Genomic DNA, 24,456 nt, shown 5'->3' with positions numbered 1-24,456 from the left:
TATCGGATACTTGGTTGTGCAGGGAAGGCACGGCTCTCTTGGAGAAGTAGTGCCGGCTGGGAACAACATACTGTGGGACAGCAAGCGACATGAGCTGTTTGAAGCTGTCTGTGTCCACCAGCCTAAATGACAGCATTTCATAGGCCAGTAGTTTAGAAATGCTGGCATTCAGGGCCAGGGATCGAGGGTGGCTAGGTGGGAATTTACGCTTTCTATCAAATGTTTGTGAGATGGAGAGCTGAACGCTGGCGTGTGACATGGTTGAGACGCTTGGTGACGGAGGTGGTGGTGGTGGTGTTGGTGGTACATCCCCTGTTTGCTGGGCGGCAGGTGCCAACGTTCCTCCAGAGGCGGAGGAAGAGGCCGAGGCGGCAGCAGCAGAATAGGCCGAGGCGGCAGCAGCAGAAGAGGTAGCAGGGGGAGCCTGAGTGACTTCCTTGGTTTTAAGGTGTTTACTCCACTGCAGTTCATGCTTTGCATGCAGGTGCCTGGTCATGCAGGTTGTGCTCAGGTTCAGAACGTTAATGCCTCGCTTCAGGCTCTGATGGCACAGCGTGCAAACCACTCGGGTCTTGTCGTCAGCACATTGTTTGAAGAAGTGCCATGCCAGGGAACTCCTTGAAGCTGCCTTTGGGGTGCTCGGTCCCAGATGGCGGCGGTCAGTAGCAGGCGGAGTCTCTTGGCGGCGGGTGTTCTGCTTTTGCCCACTGCTCCCTCTTTTGCTACGCTGTTGGCTCGGTCTCACCACTGCCTCTTCCTCCGAACTGTGAAAGTCAGTGGCACGACCTTCATTCCATGTGGGGTCTAGGACCTCATCGTCCCCTGCATCGTCTTCCACCCAGTCTTGATCCCTGACCTCCTGTTCAGTCTGCACACTGCAGAAAGACGCAGCAGTTGGCACCTGTGTTTCGTCATCATCAGAGACATGCTGAGGCGGTATTCCCATGTCCTCATCATCAGGAAACATAAGTGGTTGTGCGTCAGTGCATTCTATGTCTTTCACCGCTGGGGAAGGGCTAGGTGGATGCCCTTGGGAAACCCTGCCAGCGGAGTCTTCAAACAGCATAAGAGACTGCTGCATAACTTGAGGCTGAGACAGTTTCCCTGGTATGCATGGGGGTGATGTGACAGACTGATGGGGTTGGTTTTCAGGCGCCATCTGTGCGCTTTCTGCAGAAGACTGGGTGGGAGATAATGTGAACGTGCTGGATCCACTGTCGGCCACCCAATTGACTAATGCCTGTACCTGCTCAGGCCTTACCATCCTTAGAACGGCATTGGGCCCCACCATATATCGCTGCAAATTCTGGCGGCTACTGGGACCTGAGGTAGTTGGTACACTAGGACGTGTGGATGTGGCAGAACGGCCACGTCCTCTCCCAGCACCAGAGGGTCCACTAACACCACCACGACCATGTCCACGTCCGCGTCCCTTACTAGATGTTTTTCTCATTGTTATGGTTCACCACAACAACAAATATATTATTTGGCCCAATGTATTGTATTCAAATTCAGCGGGATATAAATTTGAGGCCTAGTATTTAGGCGCTGGGTGACCGGTATGGATTTAGTGACAGAATTAGACTTGGAAATGCACAGAAGCGTGTGTGTGAAGTTATTCTGAATGACCCTATGTGCACCTTCAATATGATCTACCCTTTTAGGGATAGATTTCAAATAGCTCTGATATAGCAGAAACGACTAAATTATGAAATTGCTAAATTGGGAATTGTATTTCAACCCAGAACAAAAAATGTGCTTTGACGGACACTAAATAACTTTCCCAGCCACAACAGGACAGCGGTAACGAGAGATTTAGCGGGATATAAATTTGAGGCCTAGTATTTAGGCGCTGGGTGACCGGTATGGATTTAGTGCCAGAATTAGACTTGGAAATACACAGTAGCGGGTGTGTGTGAAGTTATTCTGAATGACCCAATGTGCACCTTGAATATTATATACCCTTTTAGGGATAGATTTCAAATAGCTCTGATATAGCAGAAACCACTAAATTATGAAATTGCTAAATTGGGAATTGTATTTCAACCCAGAACAAGAAATGTGCTTGAACGGACACTAAATAACTCGCCCAGCTACAGCACTAGGGACAGATTTAGCTGGATATAAATTTGAGGCCTAGTATTTAGGCGCTGGGTGACCGGTATGGATTTAGTGACAGAATTAGACTTGGAAATGCACAGAAGCGTGTGTGTGAAGTTATTCTGAATGACCCTATGTGCACCTTGAATATTATATACCCTTTTAGGGATAGATTTCAAATAGCTCTGATATAGCAGAAACCACTAAATTATGAAATTGCTAAATTGGGAATTGTATTTCAACCCAGAACAAGAAATGTGCTTGAACGGACACTAAATAACTCGCCCAGCTACAGCACTAAGGACAGATTTAGCGGGATATAAATTTGAGGCCTAGTATTTAGGCGCTGGGTGACAGGTATGGGTTTAGTGCCAGAATTAGACTTGGAAATACACAGTAGCGGGTGTGTGTGAAGTTATTCTGAATGACCCAATGTGCACCTTGAATATTATATACCCTTTTAGGGATAGATTTCAAATAGCTCTGATATAGCAGAAACCACTAAATTATGAAATTGCTAAATTGGGAATTGTATTTCAACCCAGAACAAGAAATGTGCTTGAACGGACACTAAATAACTCGCCCAGCTACAGCACTAAGGACAGATTTAGCGGGATATAAATTTGAGGCCTAGTATTTAGGCGCTGGGTGACAGGTATGGGTTTAGTGCCAGAATTAGACTTGGAAATACACAGTAGCGGGTGTGTGTGAAGTTATTCTGAATGACCCAATGTGCACCTTGAATATTATATACCCTTTTAGGGATAGATTTCAAATAGCTCTGATATAGCAGAAACCACTAAATTATGAAATTGCTAAATTGGGAATTGTATTTCAACCCAGAACAAGAAATGTGCTTGAACGGACACTAAATAACTCGCCCAGCTACAGCACTAGGGACAGATTTAGCTGGATATAAATTTGAGGCCTAGTATTTAGGCGCTGGGTGACCGGTATGGATTTAGTGACAGAATTAGACTTGGAAATGCACAGAAGCGTGTGTGTGAAGTTATTCTGAATGACCCTATGTGCACCTTGAATATTATATACCCTTTTAGGGATAGATTTCAAATAGCTCTGATATAGCAGAAACCACTAAATTATGAAATTGCTAAATTGGGAATTGTATTTCAACCCAGAACAAGAAATGTGCTTGAACGGACACTAAATAACTCGCCCAGCTACAGCACTAAGGACAGATTTAGCGGGATATAAATTTGAGGCCTAGTATTTAGGCGCTGGGTGACAGGTATGGGTTTAGTGCCAGAATTAGACTTGGAAATACACAGTAGCGGGTGTGTGTGAAGTTATTCTGAATGACCCAATGTGCACCTTGAATATTATATACCCTTTTAGGGATAGATTTCAAATAGCTCTGATATAGCAGAAACCACTAAATTATGAAATTGCTAAATTGGGAATTGTATTTCAACCCAGAACAAGAAATGTGCTTGAACGGACACTAAATAACTCGCCCAGCTACAGCACTAAGGACAGATTTAGCGGGATATAAATTTGAGACCTAGTATTTAGGCGCTGGGTGACAGGTATGGGTTTAGTGCCAGAATTAGACTTGGAAATACACAGTAGCGGGTGTGTGTGAAGTTATTCTGAATGACCCAATGTGCACCTTGAATATTATATACCCTTTTAGGGATAGATTTCAAATAGCTCTGATATAGCAGAAACCACTAAATTATGAAATTGCTAAATTGGGAATTGTATTTCAACCCAGAACAAGAAATGTGCTTGAACGGACACTAAATAACTCGCCCAGCTACAGCACTAAGGACAGATTTAGCGGGATATAAATTTGAGGCCTAGTATTTAGGCGCTGGGTGACAGGTATGGGTTTAGTGCCAGAATTAGACTTGGAAATACACAGTAGCGGGTGTGTGTGAAGTTATTCTAAATGACCCAATGTGCACCTTCAATATGATCTACCCTTTTAGGGATAGATTTCAAATAGCTCTGATATAGCAGAAACCACTAAATTATGAAATTGCTAAATTGGGAATTGTATTTCAACCCAGAAGAAAAAATGTGCTTTGACGGACACTAAATAACTTTCCCAGCTACAACAGGACAGCGGTAACGAGAGATTTAGCAGGATATAAATTTGAGGCCTAGTATTTAGGCGCTGGGTGACAGGTATGGGTTTAGTGACAGAATTAGACTTGAAAATACACAGTAGCGGGTGTGTGTGAAGTTATTCTGAATGACCCAATGTGCACCTTGAATATTATATACCCTTTTAGGGATAGATTTCAAATAGCTCTGATATAGCAGAAACCACTAAATTATGAAATTGCTAAATTGGGAATTGTACTTCAACCCAGAACAAAAAATGTGCTTTGACGGACACTAAATATCTTTCCAAGCAACAACAGTACAGCGGTAACGAGAGATTTAGCAGGATATAAATTTGAGGCCTAGTATTTAGGCGCTGGGTGACAGGTATGGGTTTAGTGACAGAATTAGACTTGGAAATACACAGTAGCGGGTGTGTGTGAAGTTATTCTGAATGACCCAATGTGCACCTTGAATATTATATACCCTTTTAGGGATAGATTTCAAATAGCTCTGATATAGCAGAAACCACTAAATTATGAAATTGCTAAATTGGGAATTGTACTTCAACCCAGAACAAAAAATGTGCTTTGACGGACACTAAATAACTTTCCCAGCTACAACAGGACAGCGGTAACGAGAGATTTAGCGGGATATAAATTTGAGGCCTAGTATTTAGGCGCTGGGTGACAGGTATGGGTTTAGTGACAGAATTAGACTTGGAAATACACAGTAGCGGGTGTGTGTGAAGTTATTCTGAATGACCCTATGTGCACCTTCAATATGATCTACCCTTTTAGGGATAGATTTCAAATAGCTCTGATATAGCAGAAACCACTAAATTATGAAATTGCTAAATTGGGAATTGTATTTCAACCCAGAACAAAAAATGTGCTTTGACGGACACTAAATAACTTTCCCAGCTACAACAGGACAGCGGTAACGAGAGATTTAGCAGGATATAAATTTGAGGCCTAGTATTTAGGCGCTGGGTGACAGGTATGGGTTTAGTGACAGAATTAGACTTGAAAATACACAGTAGCGGGTGTGTGTGAAGTTATTCTGAATGACCCAATGTGCACCTTGAATATTATATACCCTTTTAGGGATAGATTTCAAATAGCTCTGATATAGCAGAAACCACTAAATTATGAAATTGCTAAATTGGGAATTGTACTTCAACCCAGAACAAAAAATGTGCTTTGACGGACACTAAATAACTTTCCCAGCTACAACAGGACAGCGGTAACGAGAGATTTAGCAGGATATAAATTTGAGGCCTAGTATTTAGGCGCTGGGTGACAGGTATGGGTTTAGTGACAGAATTAGACTTGAAAATACACAGTAGCGGGTGTGTGTGAAGTTATTCTGAATGACCCAATGTGCACCTTGAATATTATATACCCTTTTAGGGATAGATTTCAAATAGCTCTGATATAGCAGAAACCACTAAATTATGAAATTGCTAAATTGGGAATTGTACTTCAACCCAGAACAAAAAATGTGCTTTGACGGACACTAAATAACTTTCCCAGCTACAACAGGACAGCGGTAACGAGAGATTTAGCGGGATATAAATTTGAGGCCTAGTATTTAGGCGCTGGGTGACCGGTATGGATTTAGTGACAGAATTAGACTGGGATATGGCCAAAAAATAACCACACTATTGCTGGTTAAATGCACTTGGTGACGGGCGCAGCTTGCCCCTGATGTAGTATATGGCCAAAAAATGAACAGACTATTGCTGGTTAAATGCACTTGGTGTCACAGCTTGACCAACCACACTACTGAGGGTTAAATGCACTTGGTGACGGGCGCAGCTTGCCCCTGATGTAGTATATGGCCAAAAAATAAACAGACTATTGCTGGTTAAATGCACTTGGTGTGACAGCTTCACCCTGATGTAGGCTTTAGCCAGAAAACAACCACACCATTGAGGGTTAAATGCACTTGGTGACAGGCGCAGCTTGCCCCTGATTTTGTATATGGCCAAAAAATGAACAGACTATTGCTGGTTAAATGCACTTGGTGTGACAGCTTCACCCTGATGTAGGCTTTAGCCAAAAAACAACCACACCATTGAGGGTTAAATGCACTTGGTGACAGGCGCAGCTTGCCCCTGATTTTGTATATGGCCAAAAAATGAACAGACTATTGCTGGTTAAATGCACTTGGTGTGACAGCTTCACCCTGATGTAGGCTTTAGCCAAAAAACAACCACACCATTGAGGGTTAAATGCACTTGGTGACAGGCGCAGCTTGCCCCTGATTTTGTATATGGCCAAAAAATGAACAGACTATTGCTGGTTAAATGCACTTGGTGTGACAGCTTCACCCTGATGTAGGCTTTAGCCAAAAAACAACCACACCATTGAGGGTTAAATGCACTTGGTGACAGGCGCAGCTTGCCCCTGATTTTGTATATGGCCAAAAAATGAACAGACTATTGCTGGTTAAATGCACTTGGTGTGACAGCTTCACCCTGATGTAGGCTTTAGCCAAAAAACAACCACACCATTGAGGGTTAAATGCACTTGGTCGCAGCTTGTGCTGGCGCACCACAAGACACAAAATGGCCGCCGATCACCCCAGAAAAATGTGACTGACAAACGGTCTGGGCAGCCTAAAAACAGTGAGCAATTGAGGATCAGCAGCTCAATGATCCACAGCTGCAGATCGATCAGTTAATCAAGTCCTTTGGAGGAGTTAATCTGCCTAATCTCGCCCTACTGTCGCAGCCGCAACCTCTCCCTACGCTAATCAGAGCAGAGTGACGGGCGGCGCTATGTGACTCCAGCTTAAATAGAGGCTGGGTCACATGGTGCTCTGGCCAATCACAGCCATGCCAATAGTAGGCATGGCTGTGATGGCCTCTTGGGGCAAGTAGTATGACGCTTGTTGATTGGCTGCTTTGCAGCCTTTCAAAAAGCGCCAAGAAAGCGTCACAAAAGCGCGAAGAAAGCGACGAACACCGAACCCGAACCCGGACTTTTACGAAAATGTCCGGGTTCGGGTCCGTGTCACGGACACCCCAAAATTCGGTACGAACCCGAACTATACAGTTCGAGTTCGCTCATCCCTAAACATGAGTTCTTAGAAAATGCTGAAAAGGCAAGCTATGGTAAAGTGCAAATATTTCGGTACAAATGTGCTTGACAGGTTCCAGGATTTTATATTTGTAAAATCTATCAATGTTCAATGGGCAGAAAGCTGGGATACTACCAACATCAAAACCATCACTTATTCTTAAATATGAGCTGTATGCAGAAAGTGACTGAGTTTTGTAGGGCCAGCACTATAACATGCCTGGAGCATTCAAAATCTAGCTTCTCCATGTCTACACTGTGTAAGTTGATGTGAATGACAATGGGCTTCCATCAGCAGATTTTATAGACAAACAAAGCAGAGATGAAAATGTGATAAAAAAAAAAAAAGGGTGAAAACTTTCCTAGAAATGAAATAAACGGAGCAAAATATAGATGGTAAAGTGATAAAGTAAAGGAATTATGGAATGTAAAATTTAAACCAATGAGTTAAATGAGAGAGTCCTTCACTACTAAAATATGTGTTGTATAATAAGTTAGGTGACAAATTTCACAACTTGATAAAGGAAATTTATGCCTGAGAAGGTGGTGAATTCACTAAACAAGTTCAAGAAGGACCTTGATGTTTTTATGGAGTGTAAAAATATTACAGGTTATAGTTACTAGATTTCTGGAGAGGTTGTTAATTCAGGGAGTTATTCTGATTGCCTGACTGGAGTCGGGATGGAATTTTTTTCCTCTAAAATGAAGAAAATTGGCTTCTACCTCACAGTTTTTTTTTGTCTTCCTCTGAATCAACTTGCAGGATAACAGGCTGAACTGGATGGATAGATGTCTATTTTCAGCCTAAGGGCGCATTCACATGACCGTAGTGTTTTGCGGATCCCCAAAACACGAATACCGGCCCGTGTGCATTCTGCAATTGGCCGCAACTAATAGAAAATGCCTATTCTTGTCTGTCATTGCAGACAAGAATAAGACATGCTCTATCTTTTTCTGTGGGGCCGCGGAAAGGAACCACGGAAGCGAACAGCACACAGGGACCTCCAAATGAATGGAGCAGCAAGCTAAGAATACACTCTGCCGTTCCATTAATCTATATGCTATCAGGTCCCATAGAGATGATTGCAGCAGCGGAGTGCCTGCCTAACCTGACACTCTGCTGATTTTGGAGGGCACTGCGGGCTACCGTACTCCGTTCTCCTGATTAGTCTCAGCGTTAGGACCCCACCGATCTAATAGTCATTACCCATCTTGTAGATAGGGGATAACTTGAAATTACTAGAATATACTTTTAACATACAATATCCGTTTCTGCGGTGCTGGGGGAGAGTTGGCACACCCTCAAACACATATAATCGATCGGTTCCTCCGAAATTGACTTTACTTTTATGTGCATGGGCTCCAAATTAATACAGAATTATTGAAATCCATGGTATAAAGAGCAGTGGATGCATTTGGTCATCCAACTATCATCCAATAAGACTTATATTTCAAAGGCAGTGATTGAGACAATCAACTGACCGATTGCTCATATTTGTCTAACACCCAGGGAAATATGTTTGGTGTCCGTTGGCATCAATTTTGTCACCAGACAGAAAAATCATAACTGCAAGGCCACACAAATTCCATGAACCAGAGTGGCGCTCTGTCTGAAAAACAAGCCAGACAATCCCTATAAGGGCGGGTTCACATCAGCGTTACAAATTCTGTTATTGTTTTTCATTATAACACGGTTATAATGGAAAATAAGGGAACTTGTAAAACTTACCTAACCTTTAGAGCCATTCCGCTTTGATCCGTCATAATGGAGGTCTATGGGCAAGCAGGTCTATGGGCAAGCAGAATGGATCCATCTGGTTTCCGTTATCCAGGATGGAAAAGAAAGACCTGTCGACAGGACCTTCTTTTCTGTCCTGCATAATGGAAACAAGGCGGCATAATGGAAAACAATAACAGAATTCGTGACATTAATGTGAACCCGTCCTAATTTTAACTCACACACAGCACCAATATAGTCAACATATGCGTAAATATAAAGTAGTATATTCAGAAAAATAGTACCTTCCATTGTGTTGGTGAGATTACTGGCTATACTCAGAGCCCGTTGTCTCAATATAGGATCTTCCAACAAGTCCATGGAAACATGATATGAGCTTAATCTTCTTTTCCTAAAATCATTATCTGTGTTTGTACCCTAAAAATAAAAATTCTAAGTTACTAGAGAAGATATTGGGGTCACATGAAGGGTGTCTTCTTGTAGTTGCATCATGCATCAAGCAATTTAACAGTGCTAATCTGCAATCTCAAATGAAAGTTATCAAATTATAATTGGCTTCTACGTCAGCAGCTGCGTTGCTTACCGCATGCACTAGCATTTGTCATTTCTCGTATGCTTTTTCCCTGTGCGTCCACATGAAATAAAATATGGGATGCTGCCCCACCTTTTTGGTCAAAAATTGCAAAAATGACTATAACATTACGATATGAATGGGGAAACCGTCAACCTCCATGCTGTGTAGACAGCCATTTCCTGTAAAATGGCCTTCTAGTAACTCACCGGCAATGAATGATTCATTAGGAACTACGTGACCTTGAATCGATGATGTTCTTAGTTTCTAATAAATTGTCTCTCAACAGTGTCTTGTGCCATTAACCATATACTTGAACTACTACCTAACTACTCTAGCCCTTTAAATGGAGTTGTCAGGTAGCATGGTGGGTTCCTCCTGTCCTCATGTTGAGCTGAGGACAGCAATGTGTGAAGGGTTCTGCACCTTGGTGTTCAGGTGCACAGTACACAAGATAGAGGAGAAGCAGGTTCTCTGCCTATAAAAATATGACAAATATTACAGGGATAGGAAAAGGTAAGCTTTAAATCCCACCAAGCCTACTGCCTGCCCTCAATTTAACATCTAGTTGCACCATGGTAAAGGTAAAGCAATCTGACCAACTAGATGCTCGTGAAGTAGTGTATTGTACTGGTCTTTAGGCAGTTTACCCTAACTATCAATCTGTCAGATATGACCAAGCTGAAAGCATAGAAGGAGGCAGATGCTTGTGTAACACCCCAGAGTGGTGCTACCACTCTTGCACCCTGCTATTGTCTTTAATGGTCTAACATAAATCTCATCTATATATTCTGTTCATGGTTCACCACAATGTGCATCTATAATATTGTTAAGCAACTGTTATACATGTAATATGCCTGGTTCACCAGAAGGTGGCAGTGTTTCTGACAGAGCTATCTTAGAATAGAACTCACCATTCCATTCTCCCCCCTTTGGGCAGAAGTGGGCCAGTCCTGCTTCCTGCCGGAAGGGTGGGGGCAGAAGTTTCCAGTAGTTAGTTAGAGAGTGAAGTAGTCTTCCCTAGACAGGGGAAGGTAGTGCAGGGACACGTCACTGCCTGAGGTGCCCACGGCAGCCAGAGCACCCTAAGCTCTGCTGGCCATGGAGGCAGAAACTTTGAAGCCTCAAAAGTCAGGAGAATAGTTCCTTGGCTGAAACTAAGTCAGACTAAAGAGTGGACTGTAGCATAACAAAGGAATCAAAGTTACTAAGCTAGCCTGTCAGCACAGCAGATAGAAAGAGATAAAGCAGAGTTGAGTTTGCCTGCCAGTTCATGCTAAAGCCTGCTGGAACAAAGACAAAGACTGAAAACTGAAGAAACGTTTATTCAAGTAAAGCTGCCATTGAACTTCATCTTAAGGTCTGGACTCAAGTTATTGTTCCAAATCCCTCAATTATTTCCCCTTTTTATTGCTTCAGAGCCAAAGCCTGGGGTCCAGCGGTATCTAGGTAGGAGCACCGTGACACACAAAAAGAGACATTTAGGCCGCACTACACCACTCGGCATTCCTACTACACCTGGGACGCGATAGAGGGGCACTGGGGGGAGGCGCATGTTGCAGTTGCTTCTTCTGTATATTATCCCTTTAAAAAACTTCCAATTCTTAAAAAAGGTTGTCTGCTTTAGGCTATATTCACATCATGTCTGCATACTTTCCAACCTTACAGTTGGTAAATTTGCCCTGAAAATGCCCACAAACAGTGCGAGACTGCCCATTTATCAGCAGGGCTCTGAAAATTAGGAAAGGACCCATCATAATAACGACTGTTGGCAAATATGGGTTTGTGATATCCCGTTAGCATGTATGCCAGGGATGCTAAACCATGTTATAAGGGAAAATAATACAATCTACACAACACCTAACCCAAACCCTAAATTCTGTGAAGAAGTTCGGGTTTGGGTACCAAACATGCCGATTCTTCACACGCGCATGCAAAATGCATTACAATGTTTTGCACTCGCGCTGAAAAAAAATGAAAAAAATAATTTAACTCAACTTAATTCACTTGTTTGTGCAGCACGGTTTCTCTTCTGTCTTCATCTTTGCTGTGCACAGCAAAAGGACCTGTGGTGACGTAACTACGCTCATCACATGGTCCGTCACACGATCCATCACCATGGTAAAAGATCATGTGATGGACCATGTGATCAGCGCAGTGACGCCATCAAAGGTCCTATTCCTCAAAGAAGAAGACAGAAGAGAAGCCGGGCTGTGCGAACAAGTGGATTAAGGTGAGTTAAATTATGTTTTCTTTTTTTTAACCCCTCCCGCCCTATTGTACTATGCATTCTGTAATAAGAATGCTATTATTTTCCCTTATAACCATGTTATAAGGGAAAATAATACAATCTACACAACACCTAACCCAAACCCGAACTTCTGTGAAGAAGTTTGGGTTTGGGTACCAAACATGCTGATTTTTCACACGCGCGTGCAAAATGCATTACAATATTTTGCACTCGCGCTGAAAAATCGCGCATTTTGCCGCGACGCACCCGCATCTTATCCGGACCAAAAACATGACGGCCGTGTGAAAGAGGCCTTACCATTTTTATTCACTTTTCAGATTAGCCTCACATTTGCTGCTGAGAAACAGTGAATGTGATTGATAAAAGCCATCATGGAATGATGTCTACAAGCTCTACTCTTCAGACTAATTTAGTGATAGACAAACCCATGACACTCGTTTGCACCTAATTCAAATTTAAAAAAGAGTGGTGCAAAAGATGGTATCATATAATTCTCCGAAGAGAACATATTGCTATATGTTCTTAATTCTAAGGCCTGGGCAACACTGCAAATTTTTGTAGCGCGACTGATTGATTTTAACTTTTGAATGATAGCTGCAGACCATGAGATTACATTCATCTAGATGCAGTCATTTGGACTGCAGCTGTAGTTCAATAGTTAAAATCAAACAGTCACGCTACAAAAAGTCTCAGTGTAGCCTTAGCCGAACTGACCAGCTAAATCTAGCCACGCTTATCTATAAACTTCAAATTACTGATATCATTTAGATATCCTGTGGGCAAGGACACATGCATATTTCAGTTGTGATGGGAACTAAGCATTTCTTACTGTGAGGTCTAGCTTCCTTTAAGCCATTTTTTTATGAAAAAAAAAACTTTTCTGAATTTGAGGCTAGTTAGTTCTATAGATGCGGTGGACACCACGGTGGAACCAGACGAACCTCATCATAAATTAACGTACAGGACACTTATAAGTGGAAGCCACTACGCTGGTGTGAACAGTAGCCTTACATAGCATTTACAATGAGCAGATGAGTGGGCCAATTATCAGGTTATTGTTCCCGATAACTGGCCCATGTAAATGTGCCGCCATGAGCTGAAAAACGAGCAACCCCGCTCATATAAGGAGATACCAGAGACATCATTGGTCCTCTGCAGACAAAAACCAATATACAGCAGCCAACGCTTTCACCTACTAATAAGTGATGCCCTTTAAACAAAATACAGCTCATACTCACCTCACCGATCCTCTGCCACTGCTATTCCAATGGTGAAGTCTGCAGAAAATTGCTGGGAATGCCAGTTCAGCCAATTAATGGCTGCAGCGATCACCAGCCTCTGCCAGTGATAGGCTGAGGGGGACTCATAGCCATTTACTGCCATGTTGGGACAGAAGCAGGAACTGGTGCACAGCATAACGGCAGCAGTGTAGGACTGGAGAGATGACTGTATGTTCTGTTATTTTTATTAAGTACCCCTTTACAGTACAGTCAAATATACATAACTTTGTAATATATATTATTAGAAAGAAAATGCCTCTTTCCCAGCTTATCAGTTTCTTTCTCACTTCCCAGTCTTTGGCGAGTGAACTGTCAGCTCATTCCTCCTCCCCTCTTCAATAGGCAGCTTGTAATATAATACTTTATAGAGCTGACAGACAGTCCATCTTGTTTTCTCTAGCTCAGCTTATGAGGGAGAGTCTGAGAAGTGGAGAAAGAGGCATTTTTCTCTGATAAGATATATTACAACTTTACAAGGTTTCTTATATTTACCCATGTTGCTGATTTATCAAAACTTTCTTGAAGAGCTAGTGACCATTTAAGGTATAAAGGGGGTCATTCTGAAAAATGCCTAAATTAGGCGTATTTCAGGCGCAGATGTCTGCAACTTCGTCTCGCTTACGCCAGGTATAAAATAATGGGTGCGGCATGGGTGGGGAAGGGGATGGGCCGGGAGGCCCGTATCATTCATAATTTTCTACGCCTGTTTTCGGCGTAGAAAATGGTCTAAATGTAAGACAGCTCGGAAGCTGTCTTACATTTAGAACTGGCCCTGGATGCACCTGTCAGCTATGGGGCTTCATTAAAACCCGGACGGTCTTAAAAAAAAAGCCCAAAACTTTCTATATAGAGTAATCAGACCAATGAAGATCAACTTATACCTATATGTACCCATGCAGGCCAAATATACCACTATTCTACTAAAAGTAATGGGCCATACTTAAGATGCACTTAAGACTGCTACGTGTAAAACCATACCATGTTAGTTCAATATCGGATTAGTGTATAGGTCTAAATACTGATAAAATATGCAGTTAGTTCATTATATGCCTTGCAAAAAGCAGTCACATTCAAAGCTTGACCAACCAAATTATTTGTTCCTGATGGAAGCACTCTATAAAGGCTACCCATGCCTTAACTATTTGAAACTTCCTTACATTGTCATCAGAAGCTGGTTTATCTATTATCACCTCTGGCAGTAGTAGTCCAGCAGGCGATGTTGGAGCAGATGGACCACCGAACAGGGAGACCACTCCATTGCAGTCCACGGTGCTGTGCATCTTGCCATTCACTGGAACGACTGGTAGGGTTCTGGAAGCCTTGCTAGCTTGACTGAAGTTACTTCCTCGTCTTTGTCTGTGAGGTACAAACAAGGATCCTCGTCTACTCTCATTGTCCTCAAATGTGCTGTGTTCATCATCTGCAAAGTCGTTTTCTGATGCCACATCTTTCCCACGGCCTAGGAACATGCTGAACATGCTGGTCCTGCTGTTGCGCCTTGGTGTGACATCATTGCGGACATCCAGCAGAGACTTTTAAACAAATAAAGGAAACAATATTACATAGATTATTTATGTACCATGGCTACACCAATACCTAAGAGCAGCAGCATATGTACCCCAAAAAAAGTCTATATAAACCTCTCAGAAGCACAACAATTACATAGCAAACACATACTGCAACCTTATAATAGGTTGTGCCAACAATTAAAAGGGTTTTCCAAGATTTTTCTATTGATGACCTATCTTCTGGATAGGTCATCAGTATCTGATCAGTGGAGGTCCAACACCCGGAACCCTTGCTGATCAGCTATCTATTTTGAGAAGGCATCAGCACTCCTGTGAGAGCCTCTGCCTCTTCACAGCTTATCAAGCACAGAGCCGTACATTGTATAGTGGGTGTACCTGGTATGGCGCTCCCAGGCACCATTGCACATGACTTGGCCTTGGAAAAGCAGAGAGAAGGCCGGGGCTCACAGGAGCGTTGGTGCTTTCTCAAACAGCTGATCGGGTCCTTACCGATCAGATACTGATGGCCTACACTGAGGATAGGTCATCAGTATACAGTGTACTCTGTTTGACAGAGGCTGTGAAAGTTAGGGGAAGAGAGCTGTGGCATAAAGGACACATGTCCTGATAAAGGACACACACCCTCATGTGCTGCCAGCCTGAAGAAAATCTAGCAGAGCAACTGGAGCAATTAACAGCTAGATCCCTGGACCCATTTGAGGTTCTACTTTTGTCGGATATTGTCATGTGATATATGATGTCCAATGTTCAATTTTTATATCAATCATGTCATAACCCCTTTAATTGTGCAGCCCTCTTTCCCCTTGTATGGGTGAAGTAGTCACATAGCCTGGGCATAGGATTAAAGGGATACTCCCATACTAGATATTTATGCAATAAATGTCTTATACATGTGGGTCCCACCTCTAGGGCATGCACCTATCTCCAGAATAAGGATCTCATTATCACCACCATCCCAGCTGTATAGAAGATCACTGGCTGCCACACCCAGTGGAGAGGTATCCACACATGTCCTCGAATCTTTCCAATCAATTGTATGGGTGTCACGGCTTAGCTGTTTTTGTCTATTTCAGAGGGACCACCATTCTGGAGACAGGGATGGGTCTGAGAAGTGGGATGCATGTCTGTCAGACATTTACGACATATTGTGAGGATGTCTACGATTGGACTACCCCTTTAAATGCTTCACAAAATGATGGTTTTGCTAAACAGCAAATATGGCCACAAGAAAAAGTTATATGCTTGCTAAAGAAATTCAACAGTGTTACCCAGGCTTGCAGTAGTGGTGTAACGTGCTGGACCCAGTGATATTGGGCATCTTGAAGCACAGATCCCTCTTAGGGTACTTTCACACTTGCGGCAGAGGATTCCTGCAATCTGGACGCAAACTGATGGCATTTGTCAGACGGATCCGGATCCGTCTGACAAATGCACTGAAATACTAGATCCGTCTCTTCGGTGTCATCTGGAAAAACGGATCCGGTATTAATTTTTTGTTGTTGTATTTTTAAAGATCTGCACATGCGCAGACCAAAAAACCGTATCCGTTTTGCCGGAACACTTAATGCCGGATCCAGCACTAATACACTTCAATGTAAATTAATGCCGGATTCGGCATTCCGGCAAGTGTTCAGTATTTTTGGCCGGAGAGAAAACTGCAGCATGTTGCGTTTTTTTCTTCGTCCAAAAAACGTAAGAGGGACTGAACTGATGCATCCTAATACATACTGAACGAAATGCTCTCCATTCAGATTGCATTAGGATAAAACTGATCATTTTTTTCCGGTATTGAGCTCCTGTGACGGAACTCAATACAGGAAAAACAAAAACGCTAGTGTGAAAGTACCCTTATATGACTAGTCTAGTCCAGACCTTGGCCACTGTAAATCCCAATATGATATCCAATGCAATATATTCTGTTCAACCTGAATGTTCATTTCCAGAACTTTATACACAAGTCAAAAAGTACCTCATGGGGTGATGAGGTCTTCGTCAATCTAATTCCATCATAGAGGAACTTTTTCAGGTTGCTTTCTGATGTGGATTTATGAAACTTTTCATCGTCACATTTCTCGTCTCCGTCCCCTTTCTCTTTTTGATGCCGTTTCTTTCTTCTGTTTCTTCTTTCCTTGGCACTTTTTGAGCTTAACCTGGTACTTTTTGAACTTAACTTTGACGCTTCGGATGAACTCTCGGAGAGTCCACCATAACCTGTTCCACCACTAAACTCTCTGGAGCCGAGGGCTGCCTCTTGAGCTGCTACTGCTGCTGCCTAATGAAGGACAACAAAGTAAATTGGTCATATTGTAATGGTAGATAGACAGACAGAGAAAGATACATAGACAGATAGACAGACAGATAGATATGAGGCAGATAGATAGATAATAGACATGAGATAGATCAGTGTTTCCCAAAGGCTGTCCAGGCATGCTGGGAGTTGTAGTTTTGCAACAGCTGGAGGCACACTGGTTGGGAAACACTGAGATAGACAGACAGACAGACAGACAGACAGATAGAGAACATGGTAACAGAGCAGGCTTTCCCTGAATACAGAAATCAATAACACATTACAGAAACATTACTGTAACCAATACGTGCAATTACATTTATGCTTTTTTTCTCTTATTAGTCAATAAAGCAAGGCTATCTGAATAAATGTTACGATGGGGTTTTGTCAATGACAAGGTTAGTAAATAAGTCAATATATAGTATCATGGAATCGTTAATCAAGAGAGCGGCCAAAACATGGAGATACAGGACTTCCAGGACTTGATCAAGCATGTATTCTTCGTAGGACGCGACTGCCAGGCACCTCTAGCAGCCGCTTTTCTCCCTGAGAAAAAAAGGATCGGGCAGTTTAAGTTGTCCCATCTCTACCTTAATGACCAAAATGGGAATAACCACAGTAAGCACCATCCGTGTAGCTGGAGTTACAGAAATTACTGAGCTGCTGGTGCTCTGCTGTTTCCATAACTCCCAAAGCAATGAATGGGAACTATGCAAACTCAGGAGATACGGAAACTGCCTATCTCACTGTGCTACGCTGTTTGTGTAGCTCCCATGACTGATATGGGGGTTATGGAAACAGAGGAGCACCGGCTGCTCGAATGGTTCCATAATTCCAGCCACTAAGGGCCAGAGCTTACTGTGGTTATTCCCATCTCAGGCACAGGACAAGCCCTTAAAACCAACTTGCTCAATTCTTATGTTCCCTGCCATGTGCAGTTGGGAGGCCCCCATACACATTTGAGGATCTTTGCTTTTGACCAACTTTAATCTAATGCATAGGCCCAGCTTAACAGTAAGTCTGTTGTCAATAGAAACCAGTGAGAGCTCAACTTTTATTTTTCCAAAGCAGTTTAAGAAATGAAAGCTGAGCTCTGATTAGTTGCTTGAGTTTTCAGTAAATAAGACCCAATAGAAAAGATTTATCAAACTGAGTGTAGGAAAACCCTTGTAGCCCATAGCAACCAACCATGTGAAATCTATGCTGTGATTGGTTGCTATAGGCAACCAATACTGTTTTCTTTTAGACAGTTTACATAAATCTGCCCCATGATAATTCTTTCTGTTGCACCATCAAATGGGAAACACCACTTATCTGTCCATTTATCATTTATCCATTTTAAGAGGATCTGGTGTAAACTTTCATTAGCTACTGCTAAGGTTGCCACCCAGCCGGTATCTCATCGGCAAAGCCGGTAATTTAGTGCCCCTGCCGGTAATTTTTTTCTACCAGCAACAATAATTGCTATAATAATTGCTGTATAGCTATTCCTATATGGACTGTTACTAAGGAGCGCTTCAATTGTGGAGAGCTCATTAGTAAAGCCTTTAACTTCCAATCCGCCTTCCTTCTTTCCTTGTGCTAAGAAGAAAAAAAACTCCCCTCATCCATTTAATGGTGCCAGGGTCAGGACCTGTGGTCCAGCCTGATGACGTTTTAAAGCATTGACTGGAAGCAGCAGGACCTGCGAAAAGTCATCACGCTGGAGTGCAGGTCCTGTCTTGAGCTTCCAGTGAGCAGCAAGTGTTCACAGCAATGAAATGGATGAGTCCTATTTTATTTGCACAGAGAAGGGGACATTATTAATATTGGGGGGCACTAATGGGAGCATTAGTAATTCAAGGGGGCAATAATGGAGGCATTATTCATTCTGGGGGGCACTAATTGGGGCATTAGTAATTCTGGGGGGCACTAATGGGGGCATTATTGATTATGTGGGGCACGAATGGGAGCATTAATAATTCTGGGGATGCTAATGGGGGCAATAGTATTACTGGGGGGTACTAATGGGGGCATTGTCAATTCCAGGGGGCACTAATGGAGCCATTACTATTACTGGGGGCCATAATGGGGGCATTATCAATTCTGGGGGGCACTAATTGGGACATTATTAATACTTGGAGCCACATAATGACACGGCAACTTAACACCCAGTGTTAAGTGTCACAAACCAGTGGGTGTGGACCCACTCTGCCATATGTCCTACCTCCAATAAGGGCGCTGTCTAAGCGAACCCCTCAATCTTCACAGTACCCCTGCTGGTGGGGATAGACTTTCTCGAGGGGAACACCAGGTCGCTACCTCTTGAGGAGGATAGGCACACAAAGCAGCTGGTCCAGGCGGACCAGGAGGTACCTGAGAAAGGTACCAAATGTACAGGTGTTGTCAGCAGGCTGAGTCGTTACCAGGAGCAACAGTGCAGGATCGAAGGATGAGGCAGAGGTGAAGTCAGACAGGCAAAAGGTCAGGGCAGGCGGCACAGGTACAGGTCAGGCAATCCGGGTTGGCAACAGGAGTGTCAAGGCAAGCAGGCAGGGATCAAATGGGTAGCAGAATCCAGGAACACAAGTACGAGTCAGGAACACAAGCGGATATCAAGAATCTTAGCAGGACACAATGACCTTGACACTGAGGCATCTGGGAAGGGGGCTGAGACACTTATATATGTACAGGAGGGCTAGGACTGGTCAATGAGGTCACATGACCTAACCCATAATGCCCAGGAAGTGACGCGCGCCAGCCCTTAAGGTAGTGCTGCAGGAAACAAGCAGCAAGCATGCTGTGGCCAGGGCTGAGAGGAAACTGTGGAACCGATCCCAGAACAACAGTACCTACACAGACAGAACCAAGGACTGCAGCGGTGAATGGGAAGCACTGGCCGCAGATCACTTTTGAACACGGCGCCCAGGACCGCGGCGGTAAGCAGGGGAACAGCGGCGCCCAGCAGTCACAGTTACATTAAGCCATGCCCCACAACTTGGCTGGTATTTTTTGTTGGGAAAGGTGGCAACCCTAGTTACTGAACTAGGGTTCCTGGACAAGGAACATTAAAGAGGACCTTTCATGGGTCCAGACTTTATAAGATAAGTAGCACGTTAGGTAGGGCATAAAGCAGGGATCCTATAGTAACATAGTATATAAGGCCGAAAAAAGACATTTGTCCATCCAGTTCGGCCTGTTATCCTGCAAGTTGATCCAGAGGAAGGCAAAAAAAAATGAAAAAGTGAGGTAGAAACCAATTTTCCCCATTTAGGGGCAAAAAAATTCCTTCCAGACTCCAATCAGGCAATCAGATAACTCCCTGGATCAACGATCCATCTCTAGTAGCTATAGCCTGTAATAGTATTACACTCCAGAAATACATCCAGACCCCTCTTGAACTCTTTTAGCGAACTCACCATCACCACCTCCTCAGGCAGAGAGTTCCATAGTCTCACTGCTCTTACCGTAAAGAATCCTTTTCTATGTTTGTGTACAAACCTCCTTTCCTCCAGACACAGAGGATGTCCCCTTGTCACAGTCCTGGGGATAAATAGATGATGGGAGAGATCTCTGTACTGACCCCTGATATATTTATACACAGTCGTCTTTTTTCTAAAGTGAATAACCCTAATGTTGATAATCTTTCAGGGTACTGTAGTCCCCCATTTCAGTTATTACTTTAGTTGCCCTCCTCTGTACCCTCTCCAGCTCTGCTATGTCTGCTTTGTTCACAGGAGCCCAGAACTGTACACAGTACTACATGTGTGGTCTGACTAGTGATTTGTAAAGTGGTAGGACTATGTTCTCATCACGGGCATCTATGCCCCTTTTGATGCAACCTATTATCTTATTGGCCTTGGCAGCAGCTGCCTGACACTGTTTTTACAGCTTAGTTTGCTGTTCACTAAAATTCCTAGGTCCTTTGCCATGTCAGTGTTACCCAGTGTTTTACCATTTAGTATGTACGGGTGACTTGCATTATTCCTTCCCATGTGCATAACCTAACATTTGTCAGTGTTAAACGTCATCTGCCACTTCTCTGCCCAAGCCTCTAATCTATACAGATCCATCTGTAGCAGTATACTTTCCTCTTCCGTGTCAATTACTTTACACAGTTTAGTGTCATCTGCAAAAATTGATACTTTACTATGCAAGCCTTCTACAAGATCATTAATAAATATATTAAAGAGAATAGGGCCCAATACTGACCCCTGAGGTACTCCGCTAGTGACAGTGACCCAATCTGAGTGTGTATCATTAATAACCACCCTCTGTTTTCTATTACAGAGCCATTTACTTACCCACATACAGAAATTTTCTCCCAGTGCAAGCATTCTCATTTTATATACTAACCTTTTATGCGGTACAGTGTCAAATGCTTTGGAGAAGTCCAGCTATACGACATCCATTGACTCGCCGCTGTCAAGTCTAGAAATTACCTCCTCATAGAAACTGAATAAATTAGTTTGACATGACCGATCCCTCATGAAGCCATGCTGATATAGCGTTATTAGCTTATTTTCATTGAGGTACTCCAAGATAGCATCTCTTAGAAAACCTTCAAATAGTTTACCCACGACAGATGTTAAACTTACCGGCCTATAGTTTTCGGACTCTGTTTTTGGACCCTTTTTGAATATTGGCACTACATTTCCTATGCGCCAATCCTGTGGAACTCAGTATTGAGGCCTTAAATATCAGAAATAAGGGTCTGGCTATGACATTACTTAATTCTCTTAGGATACAGGGGTGTATGCCATCTGGTTCTGGCGATTTGTATATTTTCATCTTTTTAAGACGCCTATGTACTTCTTCCTGGGTCAGACAGGGCACTTTTAATGGGGAATTAACTTTTACATTCTGTATTTGATCAGACAGTTTCTTTTCTTCAGTGAATACATTGGAGAAAAAAAAAAAGAAAGCCTTGCTTTCTCCTCATCGCTCTCTGCAACTCCCCCCTCATTACTCTGTAGAGGACCGACACCTTCAGATTTATACTTTTTACCATTTATACAATTGAAAAACATTTTAGGGTTAGTTTTGCTCTCTTTGGCAATTAATTTCTTGGTCTCTAATTTGGCTGCTTTTATTAGTTTTTTACATATTCTATTTTTTTCCTTATAGTTTTTCAGTGCTTCCTCGCTACCCTCCTGTTTTAGTGATTTAAATGTTTTCTTTTTGTCATTTATTGCTTTCTTTACAGCTCTATTTATCCACATTTTTCTTGGTATGTACCTCTCACAATTAGATTTTAGGATGCTTTTAAAAATATAAAATTTTGTGGCTGTATTTTCTTTTCTTTTTTTTTAAGGACTTTGTTCCCGTTAAGTAGGCCTATGGCCTCTCTTAGTTGGTTAAATTTTGCATTTTTGAAGTTTCCTCCCTGAATAAATACTCTTTTGAATGGTAATTGGAAGGTTATTACTTTATGGTCCCTATTTCCCAGGTGTCCCCCAACCAGCACATCTGTTGTTCTGTCAGGTCTATTGGTTAATACTAAGTCCAGTATGGCCATTACTCTAGTCGGGTGCCAAACCAATTGTGAAAGGTAACTGTCTTTGGTTATTGCCAAGAACCTGTTTCCTTTATGAGATATACAAGTTTCCCAATCTATATCTGGGTAGTTAAAGTCCTCCATAATAACCACCTCATTATGATTTGCCGCCTCGTCTATCTTGTTTAGTAGCATATTTTCTGTGGACTCTGGTATATTAGGTGGTTTATAATAAACTCCTATTAGTATTTTAATATTGTTTTTGCCTCCATGTATTTCTACCCACAGTGACTCCACATGTTCATGTCCCTCAATTATATCTTCCCGGACTGTGGGCTTTAGACAGGACTTTACATAAAGGCAGACCCCTCCCCGTCTCCGTTTTTTGCGATCCTTTCTAAACAGACTGTAACCCTGTACATTAACTGCCCAGTCATAGCTATCATCCAGCCATGTCTCAGTTATTCCCACTATGTCATAGTCCTCCTCACACATCACTAATTCCAGTTCCTCCGTTTTATTAGTCAGGCTTCTGGCATTAGTATACATACATTTAAGAGGTTTATGTATATTTTTTACCCTATAGTTTTCCTTCTGAGCTGTTCTAGTTCCTCCTTCCATTCTCCCCCAGTCCCATTACCTTGCCCCGGTCTCTATCTGCACTATCTTCCCATCCTATAACGTAATTACCCTCCCCCCAAGTCCCTAGTTTAAACACTCCTCCAACCTTCTAGCCATCTTTTCCCCCAACACAGCTTCCCCTTCCCCATTGAGGTGCAGACCATCCCTACGATAGAGCCTGTAGCCGATAGAGAAGTCAGACCAGTTCTCTAGGAACCCAAACCCCTCCTTCCTAAACCAGTTCTTGAGGCACTTATTAACCTCCCTAATCTCCCGCTGCCTTTCTTGTGTGTCTCGTAGTACTGGTAGGATTTCGGAAAACACTACTTTTGAGGTCCTTGCCCTAAGCTTTTGACCTAAATCCCTAAAATCATTTTTAAGGACGCTCCACCTACTGTACCTCTAACTTTGTCATTGGTTCCAATATGGACCATGACTGCTGGATCTTCTCCAGACCCTCCCAGTAATCTGTCAACCTGATCCGCGATGTGTCGAACTCTAGCGCCAGGAAGACAACACACCGTTTGACGATCCCAATCTTTATGACAGATTGCCCTATCTTTACTCCTAATAATCGAGTCTCCTACTACCAGCACCTGTCTGTCCCGCCCTGCTCTCCTGGTCCCCTGCTTACTGGAGCTGATATTCCCCTGACTGGCAGAAGAAGAGTCCGGCTGCAGCAGTGCTCTCCCTGAACTGACATCCCCCTCATCTGCCAACTGTGCAAACTTGTTGTGGTGGGTCAGATCAGGGCTAGCCTCCCTGGCACTCTACCCCGTTTTCTAACTGTTACCCAGCTAGCTACCTCACTTTCCTGAGCCTCCTCGCTACCACCCTGCCCCACATCTACCCCATAGAGTGCCTGCTCAGTGAGCAGCAAACTCTTTTCCAAATTGTCAACGCTTCTCAGTGTTGAAATTCGCCCGTTTAGACACTCGATGTGTGATTCCAAACGGGAAATTTGCTTACATTTTGAACAAAGATATGCACCCTGAAATGGCTGTTCCAGGACTGCATACATTAGACAAGATGTGCACTGGACTGCGCTGTCAATAATGGAACACATACTAAATGGGGATTATGCAAGAAAATAGAAAAATACATTATAGTGCAGTGATAAGAATCTAATTTACTGTAGTCCCCTTCTAAAGTCCCTGAATCTCAAGTCACGTAATCTAAAGTCACGTAATCTAAAGTCACACACTTAATACAAACACACACTTAAAAATCAAACACGTGAACGCTCACATACTCTTATTATTTTCCTGCTTGTATAAATGCAGCTCTCAAACCCTATTTTCCCCGCTCAGTATGCTAATTACTAGCATCGGAACAGAAAGGAGGCGACTGAGTCTTTCTCATCTTTCTCAGTGAGCGTCTCTTTCTCCCTGGCTGTAGCGCTGTCCAATCGGACCAGGGAGATGGAGACGCCTGCCCACTGAGAAAG

The 24,456-nt window shown here is 42.9% G+C and overlaps 1 protein-coding gene across 11 annotated transcripts in view; it reads right to left on the bottom strand.

Moving 5' to 3' along the window:
* LOC122945786 (sodium channel protein type 2 subunit alpha-like) overlaps positions 1 to 24,456 on the bottom strand; it is a 188,573-nt gene that overhangs the window by 95,453 nt on the left and 68,664 nt on the right. For 4 of the 11 annotated variants that reach the window (XM_044304983.1, XM_044304987.1, XM_044304986.1 and 1 more), the window contains exons 10-12: positions 16,595 to 16,897; positions 14,287 to 14,628; positions 9,279 to 9,411 (exon numbers count right to left, since the gene is read on the bottom strand). In XM_044304983.1, the coding sequence (XP_044160918.1) occupies positions 9,279 to 9,411; positions 14,287 to 14,628; positions 16,595 to 16,897 (778 nt within the window). Of the gene's footprint in view, positions 1 to 9,278; positions 9,412 to 14,209; positions 14,211 to 14,253; positions 14,629 to 15,893; positions 15,899 to 16,594; positions 16,898 to 24,456 lie in introns of all 11 variants that reach the window. The other 7 variants (XM_044304982.1, XM_044304981.1, XM_044304984.1 and 4 more) reach the window with 4 other exon arrangements.

Source organism: Bufo gargarizans, chromosome 8 (assembly GCF_014858855.1).
Source record: "Bufo gargarizans isolate SCDJY-AF-19 chromosome 8, ASM1485885v1, whole genome shotgun sequence".
Classification (NCBI taxonomy): domain Eukaryota; kingdom Metazoa; phylum Chordata; class Amphibia; order Anura; family Bufonidae; genus Bufo; species Bufo gargarizans.
Note: the sequence above shows the minus strand (reverse complement) of the source record. Positions and strands in the feature narration are given on the sequence as shown.